The 27045-nt window shown below is 35.0% G+C and overlaps 1 protein-coding gene across 1 annotated transcript in view; it reads left to right on the top strand.

Annotated features, from left to right (window-relative positions):
- The window catches only part of ZNF521 (zinc finger protein 521), a 270355-nt gene that overhangs the window by 120918 nt on the left and 122392 nt on the right, over positions 1-27045 (top strand). The window contains 1 exon segment of the mRNA XM_079108749.1: positions 24595-24679. Coding sequence (XP_078964875.1) covers positions 24595-24679 — 85 coding nt within the window.

The following is a 27045-nucleotide window of genomic DNA, read 5'->3' as shown; positions in this document are numbered from 1 at the left end:
TAAATGTTGATTCTTCTGGATTTGATGACACTGGCCTGGCTCTCTGGTCAGGTGCTGCCCCATCTGGACCTCAAAATGTCACCTCATGACTTTACATTTCTATGATAGATATTGGAAGCATGTGTTCTTCTGCTTCCATTTTTCCAGGATGCTTCATAGTCATGTTTCTCTGAGGGACTGTTTACTCACATTTCAAGTCACACCATCCCCACCAGTCCATTGAAATTGCTCTTGTAAGAGTTATCATTCTCTTCCTTTTGCGAGATTTATGGACAGTGCCACTGAATCAAAACTAGAAGGAACAATGGAGGCCATCTGATTGAGTCACCTGTTTTACAGACAAGGAGACAGACCCAGGTAAACTGAGATTATCTAAGAGCACACAACTAGTAAGTGGAGGCTACCAGCTGGTTCAGATCTCTCACTCCAGGTTCAAGATTTTCCTTTCATACTCTCACAAGTACTTTTCTCTAGCCGCTGGGTAAGCCCCATCCTTTCCACAAAATCCTCTCAGGGTTGCAGTGTTCTTTCCTCTTCTCATTTATTTCTTGCTCCCTGCAAAAGATTTTCTGCCCCCATGACTTCACTGCAGCTGACTTCTCTAAGGTCTCTGCTGTCCTAATTATACCAATGTAATACAATTTTTATAAAAAGATATCTTAGTTACTATTGTCACTAAGTACTTGTCTCTGGTGGCCATTCTCTTTTTATTGAGCCTCTGTCTTCCTTTCTGGCTCCTATCTTACCTCCGTGAGTGTTCTGTCGCCTTCTGCTTCCTTTGCCCAGTTGTGTAAGTTAGTGTTCCCCTAGTTGCACCCTTCCTGTGACCTCAACCAAGTCCATAGCTTTGACTGCCACCTTTTACCGATGAGTATCCAAATATTGTCTCCAACGGATGGGAGAGAACTTTGGGAACTGACAGAAGTACTCTAAGCTTGATTGTGGAACTGGTTGCATGACTGTGTATATCGTTAGTACTCACCAGATGTAATCTTCACGGATAATTTTTTTTATGGGTCGTACACCTCAGTGAAGCTAATTTAGAAAACAATGATGTCTCCATCTCACCTTTCTTCTGAGCTTCACATTCATGTACTCCACTGTCTGCTGGACTACCCATGACCTTCAAACTTAGTGGGTCTAAAATCAAACTCATCTTTTTCTAAACCTGCTTTTTCTCCTTATATTTCATTTCACTCATGGATCCACTGATCTTCCCAGTCTCTTCCTTTTCTCCTCTCCATATTAACTTATGTGTATTTCTTAACCCCTCCCCCCTCCTCCTCACCATATATGAAGTTCAGTCTCAGATCATCTTTCACCAAACCACTAAAGCAGTGATATGAGTTGGTCCCTCTGACTTGTCTTAGTGTTTTTGAATCTGTGTGAACAGAGCTGCCAGAACAATCTATCTAAAACACAAATCTTTGTAACACGTCACTTCCTATTTGAAGCATTTTTAAGTGCTCTGATCCTCCATTCCCACAGGAAAATATAATATTTTATTGTGAAAGACAGGAACCTTCAGGTTTGGGTCCCTGAATAAGTTCTCCCTTCCTTTTCTTATGCTTACCTTATTCTGTAATTGGAAGCACTTGAACTCACACCCCACGTTATGTTGCTTCTGTGTCTTGCTAAGGTTGTTCTGTTCCTTCTACCCAAATGCTCCCTGTCCTCCTGGATGTCTTCCCTCTACCATGAGGCTGCCCAACCTATTCTGCTTTCTTGAGAGCATCTGCTCTAGAAGGCCTCCTGTGAGCCTGACTTTCCACCACACACACCTCCCTACCTGTCAAACACTCTGTAAAAATGTAGTTAATATTATATAAAAATTGCTACATCACATTATAATTGTCTGTTTACAGTTCTCTTTTCCTCCCATGAATTCCTTGGGGAAAGAACTCCCGTAGTCTCATACCTAAAACAGCACCACGCCTGTCGTAGGCAAATGCCTCAATCAAGGTGCCTCCCAGAGTTCTTCTGATGTTTTCCAGGACACCTGTCCCCCTAAGCATCTTTATGCAGGAAGCCCCTGGCATAGTAACAGGAACCTGGAACATGGGTGTTAGGCACAGGATTGCTATGCGTGTTTTACCCCATGTGGACCCAGTGTTGTTTCATCGTCCTTGATGTTCTGCCCTGGGCATTGTGAGCATGGGTCCTGTGTGCTGCTTGATCCCATTCCATCTCAAGGTTTATTTCCCAAAGAAGCTACAATTGAACCTCCCAAGGCTACTAGCACTCATTCCCCAGGATTGAGAAGGAGTTGTCCTGTGTTCACATCCTCCGTGGCATTAGGCAGAGGGACAGCTCTTTCCTGATGTCCTTTCTGACTTGTGACATCCTTCTCCCAACCTTCTTCCCACTGCTGCATTTACAGGCTTTTCCTGCTGTTCCTGTTGTAACCATGCAAGTGTTCTCTAAGGCCACTCCAAAGCCCTGCTTTTCTTCTCTGCTCTTGATGGACAGCTCCTCTATTCTTGTGACCATAACTATGTCTATGAAGAGTTTCTGAACTTATATTTCCTACCTAGTTCTCATTTCAGTGACCGCGTTTCTGCAGCTTCACATATCAGTTTGGATCTCTTTTTGGTGTGTGTCCACACCACACTGTTGATTTTCTCTCCCGAAACCTATTCTTCCAGATTTCCATCATTTTAATAAAGAGAAACACCTGATACCCAGTTACTCCACCAAGAAACCTGGAAGTCATCTCAGTTCCTCTCTCCGCTCATTCTCCCCATCTAGTCTATTAATAAGTACAGATGTCTTCAGATGTCTCGTTCGCTCCTTTTCAGCTCCAGAACCATCTTCTTGATTCGGGTGGTGGCATTTCTTGCCTGGATTCTGCAGTTTCCTTTCTTCATCTTCTACCTGCTTCCAACCCATTCTTCATGCTGCAGTTGGATGTTGTAGACATATAAATTCAATGATGTCTTCAGTGGCTTCCTATTTCCTCAAAAAAAGAGAAAATGCCAGCATATTGCCAACTTAGAAGGCTAGTATAGCCTGGCTCTGGCAGGCTGTTCTCTCTTGGGGGACTTCTCATGCACTGTGTCCACCTTCCTGAGCAGGAGTCAGCTTCTGACCTCTGTTTGTGCTTCCTCCTCACCAAGGCTGCTTTTACCAGTCAGCCCCTCAGATTCACTGGATCTTTCTCATTTGTCAGGTGGACCTTCCCTGAAAATCTTATCAACCTTGGTCTCTTCCTTCCTTTGAAAATTGTCATTATTGGTTACTTATTTCCTTTTTTCACATCTGAACACACATGAATTTATCCTGAAGGCTCAGTCAACAGAGTTGAATGAATAAATACAGTAAAGTACATCAGAATAACAAAAACATCAGAATATCATTTGTTTGCAGGTACATCTAATACATAGTAACTAAGATTTAGAGATACATGTCATTTTGCCCAAAACTATTTCTATGCTTTAAAATTAGATTTGATCTAAACAAATATGCTTAAAAGACTGGAAGTTTCTAACAATTCAGAATTCATCTTTAATATGAAGATCTGACTTAAGTGCCTGAGAGTCAATGTTCTCCCTTTAGGGTTCTTGTTCTGAAAATAGCAGTGTACCTGGTAATAAGTCAAAACCTACTCAAGTTCAAGAGTGCTGTTTTACATTATTTTGTCTAATAAAATTTCCACATGAAGCTGAAAAAAAAAATAGAAGGTTGGAGAAACACTTCAAAGTTTTTGTTATTTCAAATTGCTGATACGAAGTTTTGCTAAGTATTCAAAGAACAAAAATAAATGGGGTGAGCTCTCTCTTAAATGGTATTTTAAAATTAAGTAGAAAATTTCTATGACCAAATACATTTTTAAGATTCAAGATGTTCTCAAAATAGACTGAATTGCTTTGCCAAGTCTAATCTGCCTTCCAGATTTATTGTTGTTGTGCTCAATATTTGCTTGGTATGTACCCAGTACTAGAAAGGGAGTTAACAACCCTGGCATGAGTATCAGGGTGTGGGACATGGAAGCAGTTGCCTCATGTCCATTTTGTGTCACCAGCCCCATGATCACCTTGTTTTGACCATTGTCCCACACCATGACCTCCTTAGATTTTCTGTGTTTACTATCAGTTCTGGACTTTCTTGTTGATGTTTACCCAATGGCAACAGTGTCTTTTTAGAATTTATCAAAATTAAAAATAGGAATGTTTTTGTGTGTACAACCCTGAACCCTGCCTTACTATCTATAATATTCATCTTTTTGGTACTAGGTTAAAAAAGTTTGGAATCACATAGTTTCAGAACTCTATTGAGGAGGAGGATTTATATTTTTGGCTAAAATTGTGTCAGGATGGGAAATTAGTTCAATGTCTACTCAAGATGATTTTGAACATCAAAAGCTTACATTTTGGATCTTTCATTTCTATATTTCTCTGTCACATGTTATAGATAGGGTTCTGTCACATGTACCTTGTGTTCCTAACTATTTAACAGAGCCTAAACATGAGAACCTTTGCCAGAAGCTTTAAGAAATCCTACATAGGCAATTTCCCTGGCTTATACTTTGTTTTGGCCATTTTACATTTTAAATCTGTATGTTTCCGAAGGTTCTATCATTAATCCACCTTTTTTTCTCATCACTGTCATTTTCCAGTGACCTCATTATCATCCCATAGAGAGCAGCAAAACATTGTTTCAGTTTTCAACCTCTATTTAACTCCTCATCTTCAGCTTCCCCTTGGAAATTGCCAGTTGGATATTCTGCTAGCCCTTTAATTAAATCACAGCATAATTTCACTGTTCTCTCATTTTGGTCCATATTCCATCCTTCTGACCATTCTTTTCCAAAACTTTGTCTCTGCTTCCTGTATGTTCTTGCTTTTGCTCACTTGCTGTCCCACACTCACAGGGTACCAATGATTTTTGTTTTCTAATTTCTCATGTATTTGCATCTCTTGGCTCCTGTCTCCAGACCAAATGTCAACTGGCCTCCTTTACTCTCTTCTTATTCTAAAGTAAGTCTCAACACATTTTAAAGATGAGGATCACAGGAGTCACACTCTCTGACTATAATACAAGTAAGTTATAAATTAAAAAAATTACATGTTTAAAAAACTTGGGAAATTTCCAGGGCTGTGGTTGTAGCTCAGTGGTAGAGCACTTGCCTGGCATTTGTGAGGCACTGGGTGATCCTCAGCACCATATAAAAATAAATAATAAAATAAAGGTATTGTGTTCATTTACAACTAAAAATAGTTTTTAAAAACTGTAAATTTCAAAGTTAAAAATTAAGGACAAAGAAGAAATTAAAAATATTTTTAATTTTTAGATAATTACATTTAAAAAGTTGGGAGATGTAACTGAAGCAGTATTTAGAGGGAATGTTTTTAGAAAATAAAATGTATATTAGAAAATTAAAAAAGCATATTATCAATGAACTAAAGATGCAGCTTGAGATATGAAGAACAGAACAGCATACAAAGTAGAAGAATGAAAAATCAAACTAAGTAAAAGTATTGAAATAAAAAACAAAGAATGAACAAGGAAACCAACAAAGTAAAAAGTTAGTTTTTCTTTTAAAAAAAAGACTAAGAGAATTTGCAAATCTCTGGTGAGATTAATTAGTAAAAAGCATCATAAGTACATAATATTAATGAAAAGGAGAGACAACTTCATATATGCAGAAGTTCAAAAGATAATAGTTGAATTACTACACATATCAAAATGACTATACTAAGAATTCAAGAGTTGTTTCTTTAAGAGAATGAAGAACAATTATAGAATTCTCTGGGAGTTTAATTTCATGCAACTTTTTAAACCTTAAACAGAATATACTGAAGTTAAGGACTAGCCTATTTTTTGCCCATCAGTTCTATTCCTAGGTTCATATTTAAGAGAAATGAGGGCACATATGTACCACAAGTTATGAATAAGAACAGTCTAGTAGTTTTATGTATGTAAAGTTCCAATTGGAATCAACCGAAATGTCCAGCAAAATAGAATATGGGCATCTGTATCATGGTATGGATTCATCCCATTCATAATGGAATACTACACAGAAGTAAAGAATGAACTACTGCTCTACTGCAACCTGGATGACTCACATACATGTTGTAAAGAAGGCACCCACGTATACAACTGATGACATTTAAGAGTGGGCAAAACTAATATGTGATGATCGAAGTTAGAGTAGTTACCTCTGGGATGGAACCAACTAGGAAGAGGTAGGAAAGTCTTCTGGGTCCTGGAAGTATTCCAGCCTTACTCCATGAGGTTGTTACACTAGGGTGTCCACATGTAAGATCTCACCAAGCCACACCCTTAAGATCACTGCAGTTTACTATATGCTTGTTATTTCTCAATTAAAATTTTACAAAAAATACTAAAAATTGCACAAGAATAAGAGAATACTATGTGTAACTATGCTACCGGCTAGAAAGTTTCAACTCTATGGAAACACTCAGCATAATGTAAGTTATCAAAACAGGCTCGAAAAGCAGGGTGGGGGAGTAAAATGATTACATAAACATTATAGAGCTTAATAAATTCTTGAAAATATTCCCACAAAGAAAACACCAAACCCAACTGGCTTTCAAGGTGAGTTTTCCTTAAGCATACACATAATTCTAAAGCTGTGCCAGAAAATACAAAAAGATAAAACACTCCAGTTTGTTGAACGAATATGGTCTAATCTTGATATGAAAACCAGACAAAGATGGTAAAAAAGAAACATTTTGATCAATTTTATATCTAAAAAATTTAAAGAACATAGACATTAAATGCCCTATGTATAAAAATAAGACTTTATTTTATGATTAAAATGGACTTATCACAATAATACAAGGTGGGTTCAATCTCAGAAATTCCATTAATTTACCACATTAACAAAGAAGATATATATTTTTCTCAAGAGTTGCAGGAAAAATAAATCCAACATCCTTTCATCATATAAAAACACTAAAATAGGAATAAGCAGCAATTTTCTTAACGTAAGAAAAATGTTGTTTGGCAAACATCATAATTAGTGGAGAAATTTTAATGCAATGAATATTTTCACACTTGTGGGATAATATTAACAAAGTCAGGTGAAATGAAAATGTAAGTATTAAAATGAAGCATAACAATTGAAAAGAAACCCATGAAGGACATACATTTGTGTATAAAACAATATGCAAAGATTCTAAGGACAATTATAATAAAACTTTAACAAAGTTGCTAGACACCAATCAACTCATTTAAGTCAATCAGTTGTTTATTCACCCTCGAACCCCAAAACAAACAAAAACCCCAGAAAATATAAGCTTTAAAATAATCTTATTTGTAATACACACAACAATTTAGATATATGGAAAGAAATTGTATAGAATGTGCAAAATATTTCTGAAGAACAATAAAATATTACTGAAAAAATATTTTTTAAAAACTAAATAAATGATCTGCTATAACTTGTTCATGGATAGAAAAACTCATTATTGTAAAGTTATCAGTTATCCCCAAATAGACTCAATGCCATTTGAATGAAAATTTCAATGAGTTTTAAATGCATTTGTGTGTGTGTGTGTGTGTGTATGTGTGTATATGTGTAGTTTTGGAACTTGACAAGAAGATTCCAAAATTTGTATGGAAGAAAGAAGGGTCAAGAATAGCAAAGGTACGTTGGAATGAAAAGAAGAGGCAGGGAAGGATTTGTCCTACTGTCTAGTCAATAATTAGTCTGTAGTAATTGAGATGAATTCCTACACACACATATGAAAATCTCTATTCCCATGTAGCAAGATTTGAAACACACACACACAAAAAAAAAGATTTGAAAGACAAAACTATAAACTTCTTAGAAAAAGTATAGAAAATATTTATATGACCTTAACTGAGGGAATGATTTCTTAAGACCACATGATATAAATTACAAATAATATGATTGGTATGTTGTTCATCTACATTAAAAATGTAGATGGTATAATCGATATCAAAATTAGACAAAGGTAATAAAAAGAAAAATGTATACCAGTTTTACTCATGGTATAACATTGAAAAATTTAAAAATAATAAATTCCATGTATAAAAATAAGCTCATATTTTATGATTAAAATGCATTTTATCACAAAAAGTGGGTTCAATTTCAGAAGATGCATTTTAAGTTTTAAAATAAAATTTAACAATTTCTGTTTTGGTAAAGAAAAGTCACTACTTAAACATTGCTTAAAGAACTTTTTTCAATGTTTAAGTTACCATAAGTGAGTTAAAATTAAATTTACAAGATAACATATTAACATATGTAACTGGAAAAAACTGTTAGTTTCAAAAATATGTGAGAAACAGCCACAAATCAGTAGGAGAGCACAAATTACCAAATAAAATGAGAAAGTAACATGAACAGGCATTTCATATACAGGAAGTACAAATGTTCTATAAATATGTGAAAACATGTTTTCTCGTTAGTAATGTGGGAAATGCCAATTCAGACAGTAGTGGATTATCTGGGAGGGGCCCTAGGAGGTAAGCATGGGGCCAGGCATACAGGTGTTTGTTTAATAGTTGTTCTTTATATATTACCTTTTGTTATAAATCATCTCTATAAGACTTTTGCATTTAACAAAAATAGAATTATAAGTGTACAATCAATACACTCACCATAAATGGAAGATACATATAGAACTAAAGCAATAAATACAAAATACTGTTTTCACATTTCTAGATGTTAGACTGATAGCTGCAAAGACTATGTGCCTGAAGCCTGTTCTTTCATCGTTGCAAGCAAGTTCATCAAGTGTCGTAGATGCATTAAAGACATTTTAACATCCCAGTAAGACTTTTTATTCTGTGTAATTAGAAAAAGCAGTATCCATGCTCCCTACTTAAGGTAGGGCATATCTCACATTTTAGGTAATATTAGCCATTGGTGTTAACTGTTGTACTTCTTTTCTGGTTCTTCAAGTTGAGATAACAGACTGATTAATTACTGCTATATAAAGTCATTAAGTTACCAGATTTGTAAAGGGAAGGGCTTTATGTAAGTATAGTTATTTGACAAATATACACCTATAACTGTATGTTATATTTGCTTATATAAATATAGCTATACATCTGTCTCCCCAATATAGCCCCTTGAAGGCTTGTAGCTTGCTAGAGAAACTTAATATATAATTGTATGTATGTGTGTGTGTGTGTGTGTAAGTATATAAGTATAGTGGAATATGAGTCATCATAGAATAACACTAGTGCAAGTGCTAAGGTGTTTGAGTATTGAAGAGCAACCAGGTAGAATTAGCTTCTCACACATCTATATGAAGATCAAACTGATTGGAGAGAACTGTCAAATACCAAGTATTGAAACCAGAAAAGTATGCCTAGCAAGCTTAAGAAATAGCAGGGGACCAATATGGTGGAGCAGCATGAGCAGGAAAGAGACTAGCAGAAGAGGTCAGAGGGCTGGAGGAGAGCGGAGGCTGGGCTCTGGCTTGGTATCCTCCATGGTTCTTGGAAGAGTTACTTGCACGTCCGTAGGTTCTTAGTAAATGCTTGTAAATAATTGAAACTTGGTGATTAAAACATATGGAAAACCAAACAAAGAAGGAAGCACTTCTCTAAGAAATAAATATTGATAGTTTCTTAGAACCACATATAAATAGAACATAAGACACCTCATAAGTATGTAATGTCCTATGCAATTCACATCACAGAGAGATTGAGTGGCAGGTGAAATCTTGTAAAACTCCCCATATCGCAGCAAATAATTTATTTTATTGAATTAAACATTGTACTGCATAAGCAAGCCTTCAACTGAGTCTGTCCATTTTTTTTTGTTAAAGAGAGAATGCCACTATGGGGAATTTAAGGATATGCAGCATAATACAGTAAAAGAAAAGACAGTACTTAGGAAAAATATATGAATTCAAATAACAGTTGACAGAACTGTCTGTGTGATCTTAGTTAGTTCTTCCTAAGCTTCAGTTTCTTTGTTGCTAAAATGGACATAATATATATTTTTCCCACTTTTATAAGGTTATTGTGAACAGCGTGTGCCATATGTGTATATGAAGGTCCTTGGTGAATGTATCATTACAATGCACCAATAAAAAATATGGGAAAAAGTCCTTAGTGCACATGCAGCACCTTACAAATGTATACATTAAGTAATTTATGTAATATCTACGTATAAGATTAATTTCTGATAACTTGGAATAATTTCATCTCATGCTAGGATAATGGCTTATTTAGTCAAAAGGCATCTAAACAAGTCATCATTCTTCCATCAAATTGATGAAACAAAAACATAATTAAATAAAAATATAGAAGCACTGAAAACCAGTGAACAAAGAGAGTGTAAAGACCACAAAGATAAAGTCTTATTATTTGCTTTGAAGTTGGAATAGTGTCAGGCAACAATAAATATAAAAGGTAGAAAAATATACAGATAGAAAATGCAAGGAGAGGAAAAGTTCTCAGTCATATTACTGGATTGAAACGTATCATAGTGAACAGAAGGATACAAAACTTCTAAATGTAAAACACAAAATAATCCTGCGAGCTATCTTAAGATGAGTCTGTTAACATCAGACTTTGTCAAGTGAAGTTTATCAATGCCACTTTGATTTCAAAATCATGGCATTGTCTTTGCTTTAAAACATCTCTCAATAACTTATTAGTATTTTTAAAAATTTATTTTTAGTACTCTAAAAATAAATCAAGAGGTTATGCATCAAATTATAAATCTTATCAAAAAAATATATAAAACCACTTTCTCCCCCCAGAATGTAAACACTTGATAGTTGATCCACAGAGAACATTGCCAGATTTTAGAAAAATAAATAGCTCTTTAAATTTTTTAAATGTTAAAGTTCAGACAGTAAGGAAGCAAAAAAGTAACTGTAATAAAAACTCCTCAAATATCCAGAAATAGAGAATTTAATTATGAATAGTGACTGGGTGTTTAATAAAGATCATTCTTTGAAAGAATGAGCAAGAGAAAAGGAAAGAAGGAGGACTCAATGCCAATAGGATAATGGAGACACTGGCAGGAAAACTCTAAGCAGAATATCTATACCTATTAGCACTGGAATTTTGAAATAGATTTGGTAGAGGAAAGTTTTTTGTTTTTTTTTTTTTTTTTTAAGCACCATAATTGGGTCTAGATCACTATCATTTCTTCCTAACAAATTGAAACCATTCCACAGATATTTCAAAACAGGCATGATAGACTGTTTAGATTAATTTGAATCTAGCTGATTCATTTATTCAATAATTACTAAATTTCAAATGTGTGGCAGGCACTGTGTACACAAAAGGCAACACAGATACTGTTTCATGTTTCTCTTGATAAGGAATGAAGTCTACAGAAAACAAATGTATCCTTAAATAATGAGTTGGCTGGGTTAGAAAGAGGAATATTCTTAAACGTGTACTAAGATACTTAACAATGGTATTCCAAAATGTCTTTTGAAAGAATGACTGAGTTATCACCTGGACTTCCAAAGAAAATCTGAGGGGGAAAAAAAAAAAAAAAAAAAAAAAAATCAGTGCTTGCTTTGTGAGATGTCAAATTTGATGTCATCCCCTTTTCTTGGACTTCCTCCCACTCATGATCTATGCTCTGGAGACGTAGGTCCCCCATTGGGAAAGGGCTCCATATTTTCCCAGATTATATTCTTGGGTATTTTTAATATATGGAAAATTTTTAGCTTTATAAGATATTATCAATAATGATTATGTACAATTTTTTCAAGCCTTCTGGGATAACCTACAGGGGTCCACAAGGTCCTTCTGGTATCTGACGCAGAGTGTGGGTGTGTTGGGTGGCAGCAAGTCCAGTTCCCTCCTATGCTCTTCTGACCCTCTCAGGTGTAGAAAGCCCACATCAGTTCACTTCTATATGGTCCATCAGGCAGCGTGCTGGGTTTAGGAGTTGAAGCCAGAAACAGATGTTGCTCACTAGGTGAAAGGAAACCTCAGACTGTAATACCAATAGATACTTTGAATATATTGCAGTTTGAGCTTCTCTAATCCAAAAATCTGAAATGCTCCAAAATCCAAATCTTTCTGAGCAGCAAGGTAAATGGAATTACAAGTAGAAAATTCCACATCTGGCCTCATGTGACAGTGGGTTGCAGACAAAAAACACAGACACACAAAAAATATTTTATAAAATTACTTTCAGGCACTGTATATGGGATACATAGGAAACATAAATCAATTTCGTATTTTGACTTAGTCCCATCCCCCCAGTTTTTCATTATTAATACTCAGATATTCCAAAATCTGAAATAATATAAAATCAGAAGTACTTCTGGTCCCAGGCATTTTGGATAATGGGTGCTTATAGTGAATTTTATGCTACAAGGGTACACTCGGAACTAAGAACCCTCAGAGAAGGCAGTGGTTAGGAGCAGGAAGTAGCAATGAATTGGTGGTGCTGGTTTAGTCAGCTTTTTCCCTGCTGTGACTAAAAGACCTGACCAGAACAATTTTAGGGGAGAAAAAGTTTATGTGGGGACCCACAGTTTCGGAGGCCTCAGTCCATGGGCAGCAGACTCTATTCCTCTGGGCTTGAAGTGAGGCAGAACACCTTGGTGGAAGAGTGTGGCGGAGGGAAGCAGAGGGAATCCGCTTGCCAGATATAAATATACACCCCAAAGCCACACCCCCAACTCCCACCTCCTCCAGCCACACCCCACCCCTGGAGTTACCACTGAGTTGGTAATCCCCTCTCAGAGGATTATGATTATTCACTGATTAGGTTAAGAATTTCACAGTCCAGTTCTTGAACCTTCTTGCATTGTCAAACGTGAGCTTTTTGGGGGACACCTCACATCCAGATCATAACCAGTGCTGCAAAGATGGTTCTGTAGCCCGTGCTGGGAGGAGCGGCAAAAAATTGTAAGCGCGATGGAGGGTCAACTTGGCAATACATTGTTAGCGATTCCTTTCTGCAAACAAGTTACTGAACCATATATGTGTAGATACATCCAGGGCAGGCTGAGTTCTAGAATGCTCTTCTGCAAGTCACAAAGTCACTTCGCCTCTTTGTTGTCTTTAGTGAGGAGATTTGAAACAGACAAACTTGTCCAGGTCTATGTTAATACTCTCTATGCTGCTATTTATGTGCTTGTACTATTACCTTTGTAAATATGAAGAACATTGAGGGCATTTTTTGTTGTTTTATGAAAACTTATTTTTTGGCATGATGAATGGTGAAGAATTTGAAAAATCCACATAATTTCTGTTAAATCAAGGGGTTAAAAGAACCCTACCACTGTACATTTATATACATTGTAACTGTATGGCATACTTCAAAACAGGTAAACTTAAGGGAGCACATCTCTATTCTAAAAAAATTTAGTAAGAGTACAAACAAGAGGAATACTAAAGTCAACACCCACAGCACTGTGTGGGTGTAATTGCTAACCAGCTTGTTGAAGCAGGTGGGTTTGGGAAGCTGTTTGAAGGAGAAGTTAAGAGTGGTCTGTCATGCCTCAGTAGAAAGGGTATTCTGGTGGAAGGGATGGAAGAGAGAAGGCAGAAACCAGGAGGAAGTAAGGAGAAGGAAGCAAAATAAGAACTGTGAAGAGCGGGAGGACGCAGTAGGATATCTCACTGGAGATAAAAGCGACAAAAGACTAGGGTAGTTTGGGAACGTACATGGGTAACTGAAATGACTGAAATAAGAGGGATTACATATTGTCGATAAGACACAAAACTGCCAGAACATGAACTATTCCTTTGACAGAAGAATAGCTGGAAGGATAGATTAGGAATATAAACAAAGGAGAATAACCAGGACTCCATAGGAACCATCATCTAAAGAGAATGAGGAGGAATTAGAGGTTTTTATTTTACAACAGATAGGTATGAACCATACATATTTAATTTATTGTGTGTAAATAATGATGTTGTGTATTGCAGTAGACACAGGATGGATAAGACCAAGCCCTGCACCTATCCTTAAAGAATTTACAGCCCTTTAGGAAATAGATGGGTTTTGTTGAAAGGATAAAATGTGTAATTACTTATAAGAGAATCAGAATAAAACCTTTATGATCTAATATGTGATAAAACTGTTCCATGAAGGGTTAATAAACCTATTTAACTTCTCATCTTGCTTTTTTGGGCAGGAATTATAAACTTAAGAAAATATTTCTTGCTGGGTATGGTGGTGCACACCTGTAGTCCCAGCAGCTTGGGAGGCTGAGGCAGGAGGATCCCAAGTTCAAAACCAGCCTCAGCAACTTACCAAGGACCTAAGCAACTTAGTGAGACCCTGTCTCTAAATAAAATATTTTAAAAGGCTGTGAATGTGGCTCAGTGGTTAAGTGCCCCTTGGTTCAATCCCTGATAATAATATACATATTTCTTAATGGATTTTTTTTTTCTGCCTCACAAAAAATTCTAGTGGCTAATGGTAGGATTGTAAACAGTACTACCCACCTTCAAGATGGGATCTCTAAAGTGAGATAGCATACTGCACCTGTCCCTGCTCTTTCTCCTCTTCAAATATTCCTTCCCCCAGAGCTACCAGCTCCTCATATTGCCATCTGCAAGACAGAAGGGAAAAAAAAAAAAAAAAATCCCAATGACTTTGCAGATGAAAACAATCAGTGTATTATTGGAACAATTGATGTGGGAATCAGCCCTTATTTTGTTGTAAGACAATTTGACTTCTTTTCCTCCCATGGATTCCTTAGTCAGAGTCATTAAATAAATCTCTATTTCCCTACCCCCAATTTTTATCTTTCTTAAATGATAGGTATGTTTACAAAACAGTGGATGCAGGAATTTAACTGGAATTTACTATGAAGCATAAATTTCTTTTTAAAACTAGGACCTAATGAAATATTATAGCCATGTATAACTGGATGCAAATTCCATACACACACACACACAAAAAAAAAAAAAAAAAAAAAAAAAAAAAACTTAAGTGCATGCTCTGGTGATTTTTTTCCCTTGACTTTATTATAGAATTCATTTAGTCTGTTATTCAGTCTCTTCCAATTCACTAATTTCTAGGGCCATGCATGGTGGTAGGCAGGGTTACCTGTAGACATAGACCTCTGTAGGTAGCACCTGGTGAATGCAGGTGTGGATGTAAGACCACTCGTCAGATTGTCAGATAAATGAAACATATTGACAGCCTGCTTTCTAGACAACACTATAGATTTGATTCAGGTGGAGCCACCGTGGCAGAGATGAACAACAACTGAACCCCTAACATTAAATGAGATCATTTAGAAGAAGGAATCTTAACCTGGAGGGTCTTAGTGATCTGTAAAATAAGGGACACAGACTGGCTCCCTTGGAAAAACCTCTAAAATGTGAATTAGGGGAAACAACAGAGTGGAGATGAAGAAGTCAGTCAAATGAATCATCTCTCTCTGTGAGAACTTGGGTTCAAAATCAGTTTTTAATGTGAAACATCAAGTTCAAGTACATAGACAAATTTTGAAGCAAATTTGTTAGGAAACATTAATTTTTAACTTATAATGATTGTTTCATTTTTATTAATTTTAGTTTTTAAAATGATTCATTATGGATTTCAAGGTAATAAACAAGATTTGTTTGGTGTAATGTATGGAAATGACTTCATCTTTTACACTAGGTTTTATTTTTTAAAGACTAGTCAGATTTTCCTGAAGTCTCAGTTATTTCCTGGTTTTTTACTATTGATGAAGCCTTTGGAAACAAAATATTTTAATAGTATTTTATCTAACATTTGAAGAGAAACCAAGAAAAGGTCATTTTAAAAGTTTGTTTTTACTCCTTAATTTCAAGATGAATCATGACAAATTTATATCTTCATGGAATTTTGGATTTTATTTGTAGCAATAAATATTCTGAAATAAATATTTTTTTCTCCCTTAGTACCATTAAAAAATTAAAACTCAGTTGTTTAAAACAAAAATATCTTTTTCAAGGTCCATTTTTTTTTTTTTTTAAATAATACGTATTTTATTTCTCTTAGGCCTGCACTTTGTTTTCAGTGGAATGAGGGAGTGATTTTCTTACTAGATGTTCAGATGGAAACCAGGGTGGTTGTTGGCATACTGTCATTCTTAATGTTTTGCTACGTATTTTAAAAATACCCTCACCCTTGAACAGTGTCTAAAAATGGTTGCTTGTTATTGAGGGGGTGACACGTTCAGGAGTGGTAAAAGCTTCTTGTGCGTGGTTTATAGGTCCATTTTTAACTAGGTAAGATTTTGTCTTTCTCCTTTTTCTCCTGTTTAGTCATCCCAAAGCACTCTTCTTTAATCCTGTTTCTGTTCTATATTACTTTCCTCATTCCACCAAATGCCCCACCAGACTGTGAGCAACTTGCCTGGCATGTCGTAGGCACTTTGTAACAAACTTAAGCTCAAGAAAATTATTCCCCTTTTGGATTTTAGATTAACTCCCTGGGAGCTTTCCCTGACTCTCCCAGACCACATTAATGTGTTGCCATCTGACATGTTTTGGTTGTCTTCTCTTCACCACATACTGACAAAGGCATTTGATCTTGAACTGTTTGGCCACGTCATTTAGGGAAAATACTTATGCCATTTTAATGTTTGTGTGTTTTCTTTCCCTAATTATGTTGTAACTCCTTGAGTTTAGGAATGGTGTTTATTCTCCTGGGTTATTGAGATCTTACCATGAGCCAGGCATTGCACACAGAGCTATGTTGTCTTTATTTCAGGACCTTAACCACATCTGTAAAACAATGGTGTCCTTCTTTTCACTACTGCTAGACTACATAATAGAATATTGATGCTTTCATTTTTCAGTGGATCATTTGGTCAGACTTTTCATCATTAGTAGCTTTCATTACATTTCAGCCACTTTTCCTCTCTGTTCAGTGACTTATTTTCGTACTAACCCAAAATCATTTGGAAATGACTAGGCTAAATTCGTAAAATGTCTAAATTATTAAGTATTTGTGAAAAGCTGCTGCTCAATTACTTTCATTCCTATACAGTGTCCATTTGCTTGCCAAAAGAAAAAAATACTGCCAAGTAAAGGTACTACTGACAGTAAACGTATTTCATTTGTAATTAATATATTCATTCGTGGAATGGTAATGTGTATTACTATAAACCTTGAAAACATTTTTTTTTTCTCTACCTCACTTGAACCTTTATACACAGTTACCTTTTCCTTTTCTTTTCCATTCACCCACCCTGTCACCAAATTGTGATATTCTTTATGTTATTACTTTATAAAGCTTTATTTAATAAACATTTCTTTAACCCTTGTTAATTGACATAAAATATAAATGAATGGATTCTAGTTGAAAGAAATTTTAATATGATTCCATGGTCCACTCCAAAGGGTGAGAACTAACCTTTGACAAGCATCTTTATTGTGCCAGACAGTTCTTATCATATTTCATTCTGCTGCCGTAATAACCTGTCAAGTAAAGAGTAATAAAGGTAGTTACTCTTTAATGCCAGCATGCTACATAGTAGGCACAGTACTAAGCACTTTCATATAATTCTTACTTGCTTCTCACATAACTCTGAGATGTAAGTTTTATTATTTTTAATTTACAGGGAAGGAAACTAATACTCGGGGTCATTAAATGACTTTTCACACAGCTAAATGATGAAGCCACTAAATAGCAACTAATTGCAGAAAGAAGATTCTAAAGTTTCTTCCCTACTAAGACGGCTGGATAGAGTTGGAATGAATATTTTATAGCATCATTTTACAACATCTTAATTTCAGGGTTCTGATGGAGTTTGAGACCAGACCTTACTTGGTAGACACTGTCCAAGCTTGGTGTTGGTGCTAGAGAGGGAACTGGGGACTGTGGGACATCCTGGCAAAATGACTCAGTAGCATGCTTTGATATTCCAAACATACAGCAATGACAGTTAAAATCACAAGGTAGAAAACCAAGTGGACTTAGCCAAATTCCAAACAGTTCTTCATCTTTGAGATACTTAAACCAAATAAAAATTCAAGTGGTTATCAACACTATTATCGACAGGAAGTGGTAATTAGGGTTTCATCCCAATGAGACAACCAAACCCACTATTTAAACCAGGGCCTGGATGGTAGGAGGTACATATGAGTGGTAGAGTGCTTGCTTACCACGTGTGGGGTCCTGAGTTCCATCCCACACGCCGCAATAAATACAATAAAAATAAAGCAGGGCCTGGAGAGCCTTCCTTGCTTATGACAAGAGATGAAGGGGAAAAAAAAAAAAAAATTCTGTTGTTGACCATTACTTGGGACTAGGGATTTTTTAGCTGGAGGGTTAAAAGAATAGGAAGAGAGTCACAGTTTTGTGACTTAAAACTGAATTAGCTACGTGCTGTGCCTGTGATTAAATGTGCAGTGTTTCTTCTATCCTTGCAGCTCAGCAGGTGCACAGGAAATGCCCCTCTGAGAGGCTCTGGTCCAGCAGCCTGGGATGGCCTCACAGAAGCAGGCAAAACTACTGGAATGGGAGGAATGAGCGCAGAGAAGAAAAGCTTGCACTACAAATGGGCTCCAAACCAAGACTCCAAAATATGTGAATGAACCTAATACTAGTAAAGCCCACACACACAAAAGGAAAAATCTGACAGAGTATGTTTAGATGCTTAGAAAGATAATTCAAGAGTGATTTCTACTAACAGTGATTTTGAAGCAAATCCAAGGAGGGGTGGGGGACAAAGGCATTTGAATGTTTAAAATTAGAAATGTTATGAATGAAAAAGTCTTTGAAATAAAAGCTTTGCTAGATTGAACAAGCTCTAGACTGGACAGAGAGAAGCGGTGGTGTATAAGAGGACAGAGTTCACCTTGATTAGAACACTCAGAAACAGAGCCCTAATGTGCATGGGAGCCGGTCAGATCCAGGGCGGATGGATGGAAAGGCTCCAGTCTGTTGAATGGGAATTCTGGTAAAAATGAATGGAGAGTTTGTGAGAGAGACTTAATAGCTGAATAATTTGCTGAAAATTTGGGGGGTTAAATACAGACATGAAACCTCAGATTGAAATTGTTCTTTTAGTACTGAGCAGGACAAATAAGTGTACAGTTAAAAATATTGCAATAAAACTGCAGACCTTTAAAGCAAAAAGGAAAATAGACCCAGGGTCTCTGGGGAGCCAGATCTATCCTATGGATCGCAGTCAAGCAACTGGGAATGGGAACCTAAAGCCAAGGTGACAAGAAACAGTGCCTTCACCATCCTGAGCTACGTCCCCAATACCATTGCCAAAGACCAATATCATCCATAATTCTAAGGAAAGACTCATTTTTAAAATGCTCTCAAAATGCAAGTGTAAATTTACCTACAAATGAACAGAATATAAACTGTGTTAAAACCCAGAGGGAGGGGCTGGGGATATAGCTCAGTTATTAGAGTGCTTGCCTCGCAAGCACAAGGCCCTGGGTTCAATCCCCAGCACCACAAAAAACAAAACAAAACAAAACAAAACAAAAAAAACCAGAGGGAGAGACAGGTTGTGCCTCAGTGGTAGAGCACTTGTCTAGCATGTGTGAGACACTGGGTTTGATTCTCAGCACAGCATATAAATAATAAAATAAAGGTCCATCAACAACTAAAATATCTCTCTCTATATTCAAGTGTATACATTAAAAACATATAAAATATATATATTAAAAAAAAAAAAAAAAAGTGGGTGCCAGGCACAGTAACACACACCTGTAATCCCAGCATCTTGAGAGGTTGAAGCAGGAGGATGGTAAGTTCAAAGCCAGCTAAGAAACTCAGTGAGACCCTGTCTCTAAATGAAACACAAATTACTGCTAGGGATATGGCTCAGTGGTTGAGTGCCTCTGAGTTCAATCCCTGTTACCCCTGCAAAACAACAACAAAAACCCAGTGGAATCTCTCCCTTGGTTGTGGTGTTCACAACCAGTATGACTTTGGACAAGTCACTTAATCTGTCAATGTGGATAATAACCTTCCCTTTATCTACTCTCACAGTATTGTTGCAAGAGAGTTTTGTGTGTAGGAATTCAATTAATTGAATTAATTGTAAAGTATGATACAATTATAAAAAGTTATTTTATTGACTGTGAGTTTTCCCAACTTCTCAAAATTTACACAATGAGTTTGTGTTAAAAAAATAAACTACACAAAAAATTTTAAAATCTTTTCAAGGCTACTTCTAACAAATTATTTATTCTAAGCACAAATTATTTTTAGTGTTTAGCAAGTGTGGGGATATAAAATGAACAGCATAGATGGGGTTAACCAGATTGAGTTTAGCATGAAAAAAACTGTATATATGTTACCATTTTCATTTTTTCACTTTTTATTATGAAAATATTCACACATATACCTAGATTAAACAATTGTTAATATGTGACCATATTTGCTTTATCCTTGTCTGACATGTATATGTCATGTATAATAAATATATACATATAGGTACATATTATATATATAATTATTTTTCTGGATCTTTTGAAAGTAAATCACAGACATAATGCCATTTTACCTCTACATATTCAGCAAGCATCTCCCAACAAAAAGGATTTTATCCACATAACTATAATATCATTGTCATATCTAAGAAGTTGCCTGCAATTCCCCAATAGCCTCCAATAGCCAGTTGATATTCAAATTTCCCCAAAATCCTTAAAAATTTTTTGATACTTGTTCTCTCCCCAATTCAGGTCCCACACAGGAAATTTAGTAGTTTAGGCTTTTTCAGTCACCTAAGAGTCATCTCTACTTTTTCCCCCATGATATTGACTGTTAAAGATAACATGACATTCTCTTGAAGAATTTTATGGATTTGTGTTTTGTTCTCATAGTAATATTTATTCTTGTATTTCTATATTTACTGAACACTGACTTGTTAGGCTGAGGGTCTCGATTTGTTCAGGTATGCATTTTAGATAAGATTTTAGAAGCACATGATGTCAAATTGCTCCATTATTAGTAATGTTAAGCTAAATAGTCTGGTTAGAGTGATTGCCACTTGCTGAATTCACTGTAAAGGTACATCTTTCTCATTGCAGTGATCAAAGGATGAAATTTGAGTACCTCCAAATAACCTTTCACCTAATAGTTTCAGCAGCATCCATTAATGATTTTATGGATTTTTTTTTTAGCATTGAAAAATGATTGATTTCTAATTTTACCATCACTTATGTCATTCCTCTTTAAAGAATTTTCCCTCGTCAAATAGGTATGAACTGCTTTTCCTCCTGAAAAAGTAAGATGCTTCTGATCCTTTGATGACCACTTTTCAGAAAAAGAAATTTCAGTAATAGTTTCCTCTGATGGTGGTAACTAAAATTTGTTCTCTTTTCAGCTTTTAAGGATTACTATGGACTCACTGATTCTTTTTTACATGTTTGTTATTTTCTCAAAAAATTAAAGCAAGTTACACCTACAAAGTATATTTTTTAAATTCATATTTTAAATTATTATTATTATTATTTAACTCAGTGAGATTAAATGTGAAGTCCATATGTAATATAGATCAAATGGAGGAGGATAGGGTTAATCAGAATAATTTTCAAAAACTATACATTATTAAAAATCCTTAATCATTTTTTTTTTTAATTTATGAGATGCTCTTTTCTGAAAGTCTCAGAGTACCTTAACCAGAGTATAACTGAAAACAAGAATGTCAAAAAGGCACATTTAAATTGTTCTCAAAATCAATCAAAAATAATGAGGTGCTGGGAAAAAGTTGTATCCTTGATAATTACATCTATCAGTATCAGAAAACAAAAGAGAACAATCAGGAAATGACAATCCCACTCCCAAGTAGCACATTTAAAAAGGCTAATGAAAAAAGTCTCTTTTAAAAATTGTACTAAATTAGCATTTCAAGTAAATTGACAACCTAAGCTTTGATGAAGGCCAATCTGGGGCCCAAACAATGGAAGTTCTGTTTCTACTTTTATCTGCTTTTAAAAGAAATGATCTCACTTGATTTTTTTTGTTGTTGTCTTTTATATAAATGGAAGTAATTGTCCTAAGGGAGTCCTCAGTCCTCTTGCACTCTGCAGGGGTCAGGTCACACCTAAATTTGGAGCTGCATTTGTGGTTCTGTTTATTAAAACATTGACCTGAAGGAAGGTAGACAGGATGGAAGGTTGTTCCAAGCATCTCTTGCATGGTGCTCCCTATTTTCAGTCTGAAAAGGGGTTAATATTACTATCGTATTAGACAAGGGATTCAACAGCTCTTTATAGCCAGAGCCCTGTGTTAGGACCAGTGGTTGAAAGTAGTGGAAAAGCAGATTTGGGCCTAGAATTAGGGCGAATCCCCACATAATCTCAGCTCTACGGAGCTGAAGTGGATTTACTTCTAAGCGAGTGAGCTCTCCACAGCTGACACTGTCCAGAGGTTACAGTCCCTTTACTTAGAAGGTGGTATACAGGTGTGCAGGGGTCTCTCAAATATTTTGCTAAGAATCTATAATTATAATGAGGGATGCTTTAAAGGTCATTTAGCATTACCCTTTAAAAAAAATTGAAGGTGAAAATGAATTTTACATCATGGCTTTAAAAAGAAACTCCTTAACACATCCCAATTGGCATGTCATGGCTTTGTTTTTTTGGAAATGTGAGAGGCATGGTGAGGTAGAGTTCAAGCTGCAGTACTTTAAAACCATGGTACGTTGCTTTTGATTACATTAAATTCTTACCAAGCTGCAAATTTAGGAGCTCCAGATAAGAATATGACCTTGTTAGTAGAAAAAAAATATATATGGCATTTTAGACACCATTTTAAGAGTAAAGAGAATGAGAATTTGAATTATCAGTAGTGACAAGAACATTTTCTTCCGATGATAAAAGAAAACCTACATACATAGATCTTTAAATGTGTCATTTCAGTGTGAAGATAGTAGTAAGTGCTGGTATTTTATTATTTTGGCTTTTCAAGTGATTTTATTCTTTATTATTAGACCAGGAGAAAAAAAGAAAAAGGTCCTAGTATATTCTGCCAACATATTCATCAGTCATCATTTTTGGAGACAGTTTTCGACATATTGTATGTTTTACTGTGCTAACAAGAGAAAAGACTAGCCATTAAGTTTATGTTTCTTTGTTTTTCAGCAAGGTCACATATCAGGAATAATGCTGGAAGTATGCTAATAAACAATATATAATGTAGGTCATCAGGGAGTAAGAAATATTTTCTAACTAGTTCTAAAGGGAAATATTGTTAAAAAAGGGATAGATGTTATTTACACAACACGTGTTGCTCTATATGTCACCATCAAAAGCATCTTATAAACAGCTCAATGTTGTAAATCTTCCTCGGTGATTGTCAGGGTGTTTGAAGTCTGCGTTAGATTTAGATTCAGCACAGTCAATTCACAATATGCCTAATGTACAAAGACCATTAGATTATTTAGACAGCTTCCATTGAAAATATATCTGTACTTCTATGGTTTGCATGGAATATTGTCTGTGGTTGTGGAAAAAGATACCATGTTAAATTATAATAACTAGGAAAAATTTACATTAATGGCATTTATAATTTTCATCTCAAATTAAAGGACCCTATTTTGGGGGCTTAACTTTGAGGTTTTCACAGCCTAAAGAATTTGAGTTCTTTAAAATTAATTGTAATTTAGGAGACCAGTATTTGCTATTGGTATCTTTAGTAAAACATTTTTAGATGATTGTAGATGAAATGATAACTTGGTAAGAATGGTTATAACCAAATGTCATTTTTGTGATTTTACAAATGTAATTTTCTCACATTTGGGAGACTATCAAAATGGATTATTTCATAATAGTTTATTTTGCTCTGAGATGGTTTTTAATTGTAAATATTGAGTTTCATCACAAAGGAATTTCTATAACTGTGTATTCTGGAAAAGATAACCAATACTTTATTACTGAGTTCATTTAATATGAACTGGGACTCAGCAATAAAAAATATGAAATCATAAGGGCTGCTTTTATCAGGGAACCAAGCATTTAGAATTAGGAGAGCTTAGTTCTCTTCCCAGCTTTGTGACAGTGTGGCATCAGGCACATCTTTGTACTTCTCTGGGCCTCAGTGTCTTCATTTATGCTCTTTGAATAATAAAAAAATTCTGCTCCAACTACTTTACAGACCCGTTGTATAAAGTAATAAAACAGTGTTAAGTGTTCAATCTGACATGATTTATATTTAGAAGAAAATATATATTTAAATGCTAGTCCTTTGCAACTTCTAAAATGTCATCTAAATTTCAGACTGAAAACCATCATCTCCAAATCTCTTAGCTACATTCCATGATTCTTAACTTATTAGCCATTGTACTTCTTGATCTCTGGAAACAGCAACACAATTATTTTGGTCAGAATGAAATTGTTCCTTATCTTCAAAGGCATTGATCTGAAGTTCAGTCACATGTTACAGATTCTTTTAATGCTAACTTCGGTTCTTTAAGAATCTTTAAAATTATATTATTTTATAATAATATGTTTCTGTTTCTTCTAAATGTTTGCAACAGAAAATATAGTGTTGAGAACAAACCACACAAGGTCTTAGAAAGAAACTCATGGAACTTTGTCCAATCAGCCAGCCCCTACAGTAGGTTAGTTTGCAAAATATGTAGAATCAGCATCTCAGAAAAAAATGCTCTGAGTGTGTGTGTGTGTGTGTGTGTATGCATTTTACAAACAAGCAAACAATAAGATGTGCATTTGTCTAAGTAATACTGTTTATACTTGTTTTCTCAGAAGAAGACCTATCAGTGCATCAAGTGTCAGATGGTTTTCTACAATGAATGGGACATACAGGTTCATGTTGCAAATCACATGATTGGTGAGTGACACTCTACACCTTATTACAGATAGATTTTTCTCCAACTTGTGTACATCAGTGCCTATATAATTAAACAGCGTTAGAGATGAATTAATTGTTCAGCCATCAATGGATTACCTAGGCATGATTGATTTTTTTTATTCCTATTATTAGATCTGATAAGGCATTAGCATGTTTTATTTTCTGCAAGGGCTAGTTTAGACTTCTGAAGAGGATTATATATCTACTGCCAGTCAAAACACAGGTGATTAACAAATTAAACTTCTAATCATTTTTGCATTATTGAAAACTAACAGGAATGGTTAATGAACTGGATGTTAGCTTTCCATAGAGTTTTAGACAGGTTTTAATTTCAGAAGTTATTATGGTAATGGCACTGCTGTGTGTTGCTTAAGCATCTTTGTATCAAAATCTAAAGTGGTGAGTTTTTGTGATAGGGAAACATAAATAATTTAAATTGCCATAAATAGTTTTTTTATGTATGGTTTCAACAGCCTGGATATAATCATGATCATAAAGATCATGTAAAGAATTCAGTAATCATTTTTTATTCCCTACCAAATTTTCCATAGATCTTTATACAAGTGGTTTAGGGAAAAGCTCTGAAGTCATTCCAGGCCAATGGTTTTAGGATTTTTCATTTATTACATGGGCTTGAAATAAAAGTATAAATTTTTCACTTATTCATATTGTCCCATTATCCCTCAATTCCTGAGGGGTTTCGCCTATGTTTTTTAATTTGATAAGCACTTAGTAATAACACTAAGAGCTTTACCAGCCAATTAAACTTTATCAAGCAGATCTTTTTCTACCAGTAAAATGACAATTGCTATTACTTTGTACTATTTTTGTTACTCATTTGTGTTTTTATACTATGAGAGTTTTTAATTTCATCCTCACTTCATGGTATTTTCTAATTCCTTAAATAATTGTGATGTAATATTTAACAGGTTCAGTTAACCTTGTGCTCTCCTGTTATGAAACTTTGTATAACAGGAAAGGAAATTCAACAGTTTAGACTCCAAATTTGTTTCTAGGGGGAAACAAGTTTAATTATACAATAATCAAATATATTCTAAGAATTTTTAGAGGGTTGCTTTGTCATTACTAATCATTAAAAACAACTATAACAAAACTTCCAATGTGTATGTAAATTAATGAAGATAAATTTAGAAGCATGATGGAAAATTGATTAATAGTTTTTCAATGGGATTTCTCTTTATAGTTTTCAAATGATGGGTCTTTAATAGGATTATTGCTTATATAAGTCTAAGCACTTAATCGTGCAAAAATTAACATATACTAAGAGCTAAAATATTGATGACTTTTATTTTCCAGCTTTAAGCACTAATATCATTAGTGATTTTCTGATGCATTACTTAGTATATTCTTTAATGTAGCAGAATGACATTGACAGCTTTTCTGAATGTTTAGAAGATAATGGCAACATGTAAGAGGAGTTTGAACATTGTATTTTCCAACAAATTGCCTTTGGTTTTAAATTCTGAAACATGCTCTATATAAACTTTTAAAACTGCTTATTTTGGTGGAAAGGGAGTAGAAAATATGAATTCTTCTTGCCAAATGATACATATCAATATTTCCCATCTCTTAGTTTCTTGAGTATTGTTTGTTGATTGCATTCATTCATTATTCTGTCTGGTGCTGAAGTTTTAGCTGGCCTTGAGTGAAAGTTTATAGCTCTTGGAAAATTTGGTAAGATTTTGTTTGTCTTGCTTCTGATTAGCTCTTTTCAATATAAGCTTATTTTTGTTTCTGGATTTACTATAATCCCAGTATGTAGATGAACAACTTGAATGTATTTTTACCACAAGATTAGTATTATTTTGCACAGATAGAATCTGAACTAAATGTTGAGCATAGGAGGGGTTTTTTAATTTTTCAGTTTTAATATCATTTTGCCTGTAACATTCATCAGTTTGCTCTGGCCCTTTATTGTAAATTGCTTTATACATTTCTTTTTGTATTTATATTACATTCCTTGCACCTTAGTGTTTCCACAAGGCTTCTTTCCCCTCTACGTTATAGTGGGTTAATATGACATTCACCTTCTCTTGGGATCTGATCAGTTAACAATTCGCCTTCTATCGGAGAAGCAAATTCCATTCCTTTTCACAGAGGGTCTGGTTATTTAATATTCATGCTATTTTTAATAATAAAATATGTGATTCTCTTGCACTTGAGGCCTAAACAAATGAATAGCATCCATTTAATTGTTCTGTTGACTGTGCATCCAAGTCTTACACTCCTTTCTCTGTTTTAGTATCTAGAGAGAGAGAGAGAGAATGTGAAACGGGAGGGTGTCAAAGGCTAAGATATCCTTTTTTAAAATCCCAGTGTGATAC

The sequence above is a fragment of the Sciurus vulgaris genome (assembly GCF_902686455.1).
Source record: "Sciurus vulgaris genome assembly, chromosome: 13".
Lineage (NCBI taxonomy): Eukaryota > Metazoa > Chordata > Mammalia > Rodentia > Sciuridae > Sciurus > Sciurus vulgaris.
The sequence above is the reverse complement of the archived record's forward strand: the minus strand, read 5'-3'. Positions and strand labels throughout refer to the sequence as shown.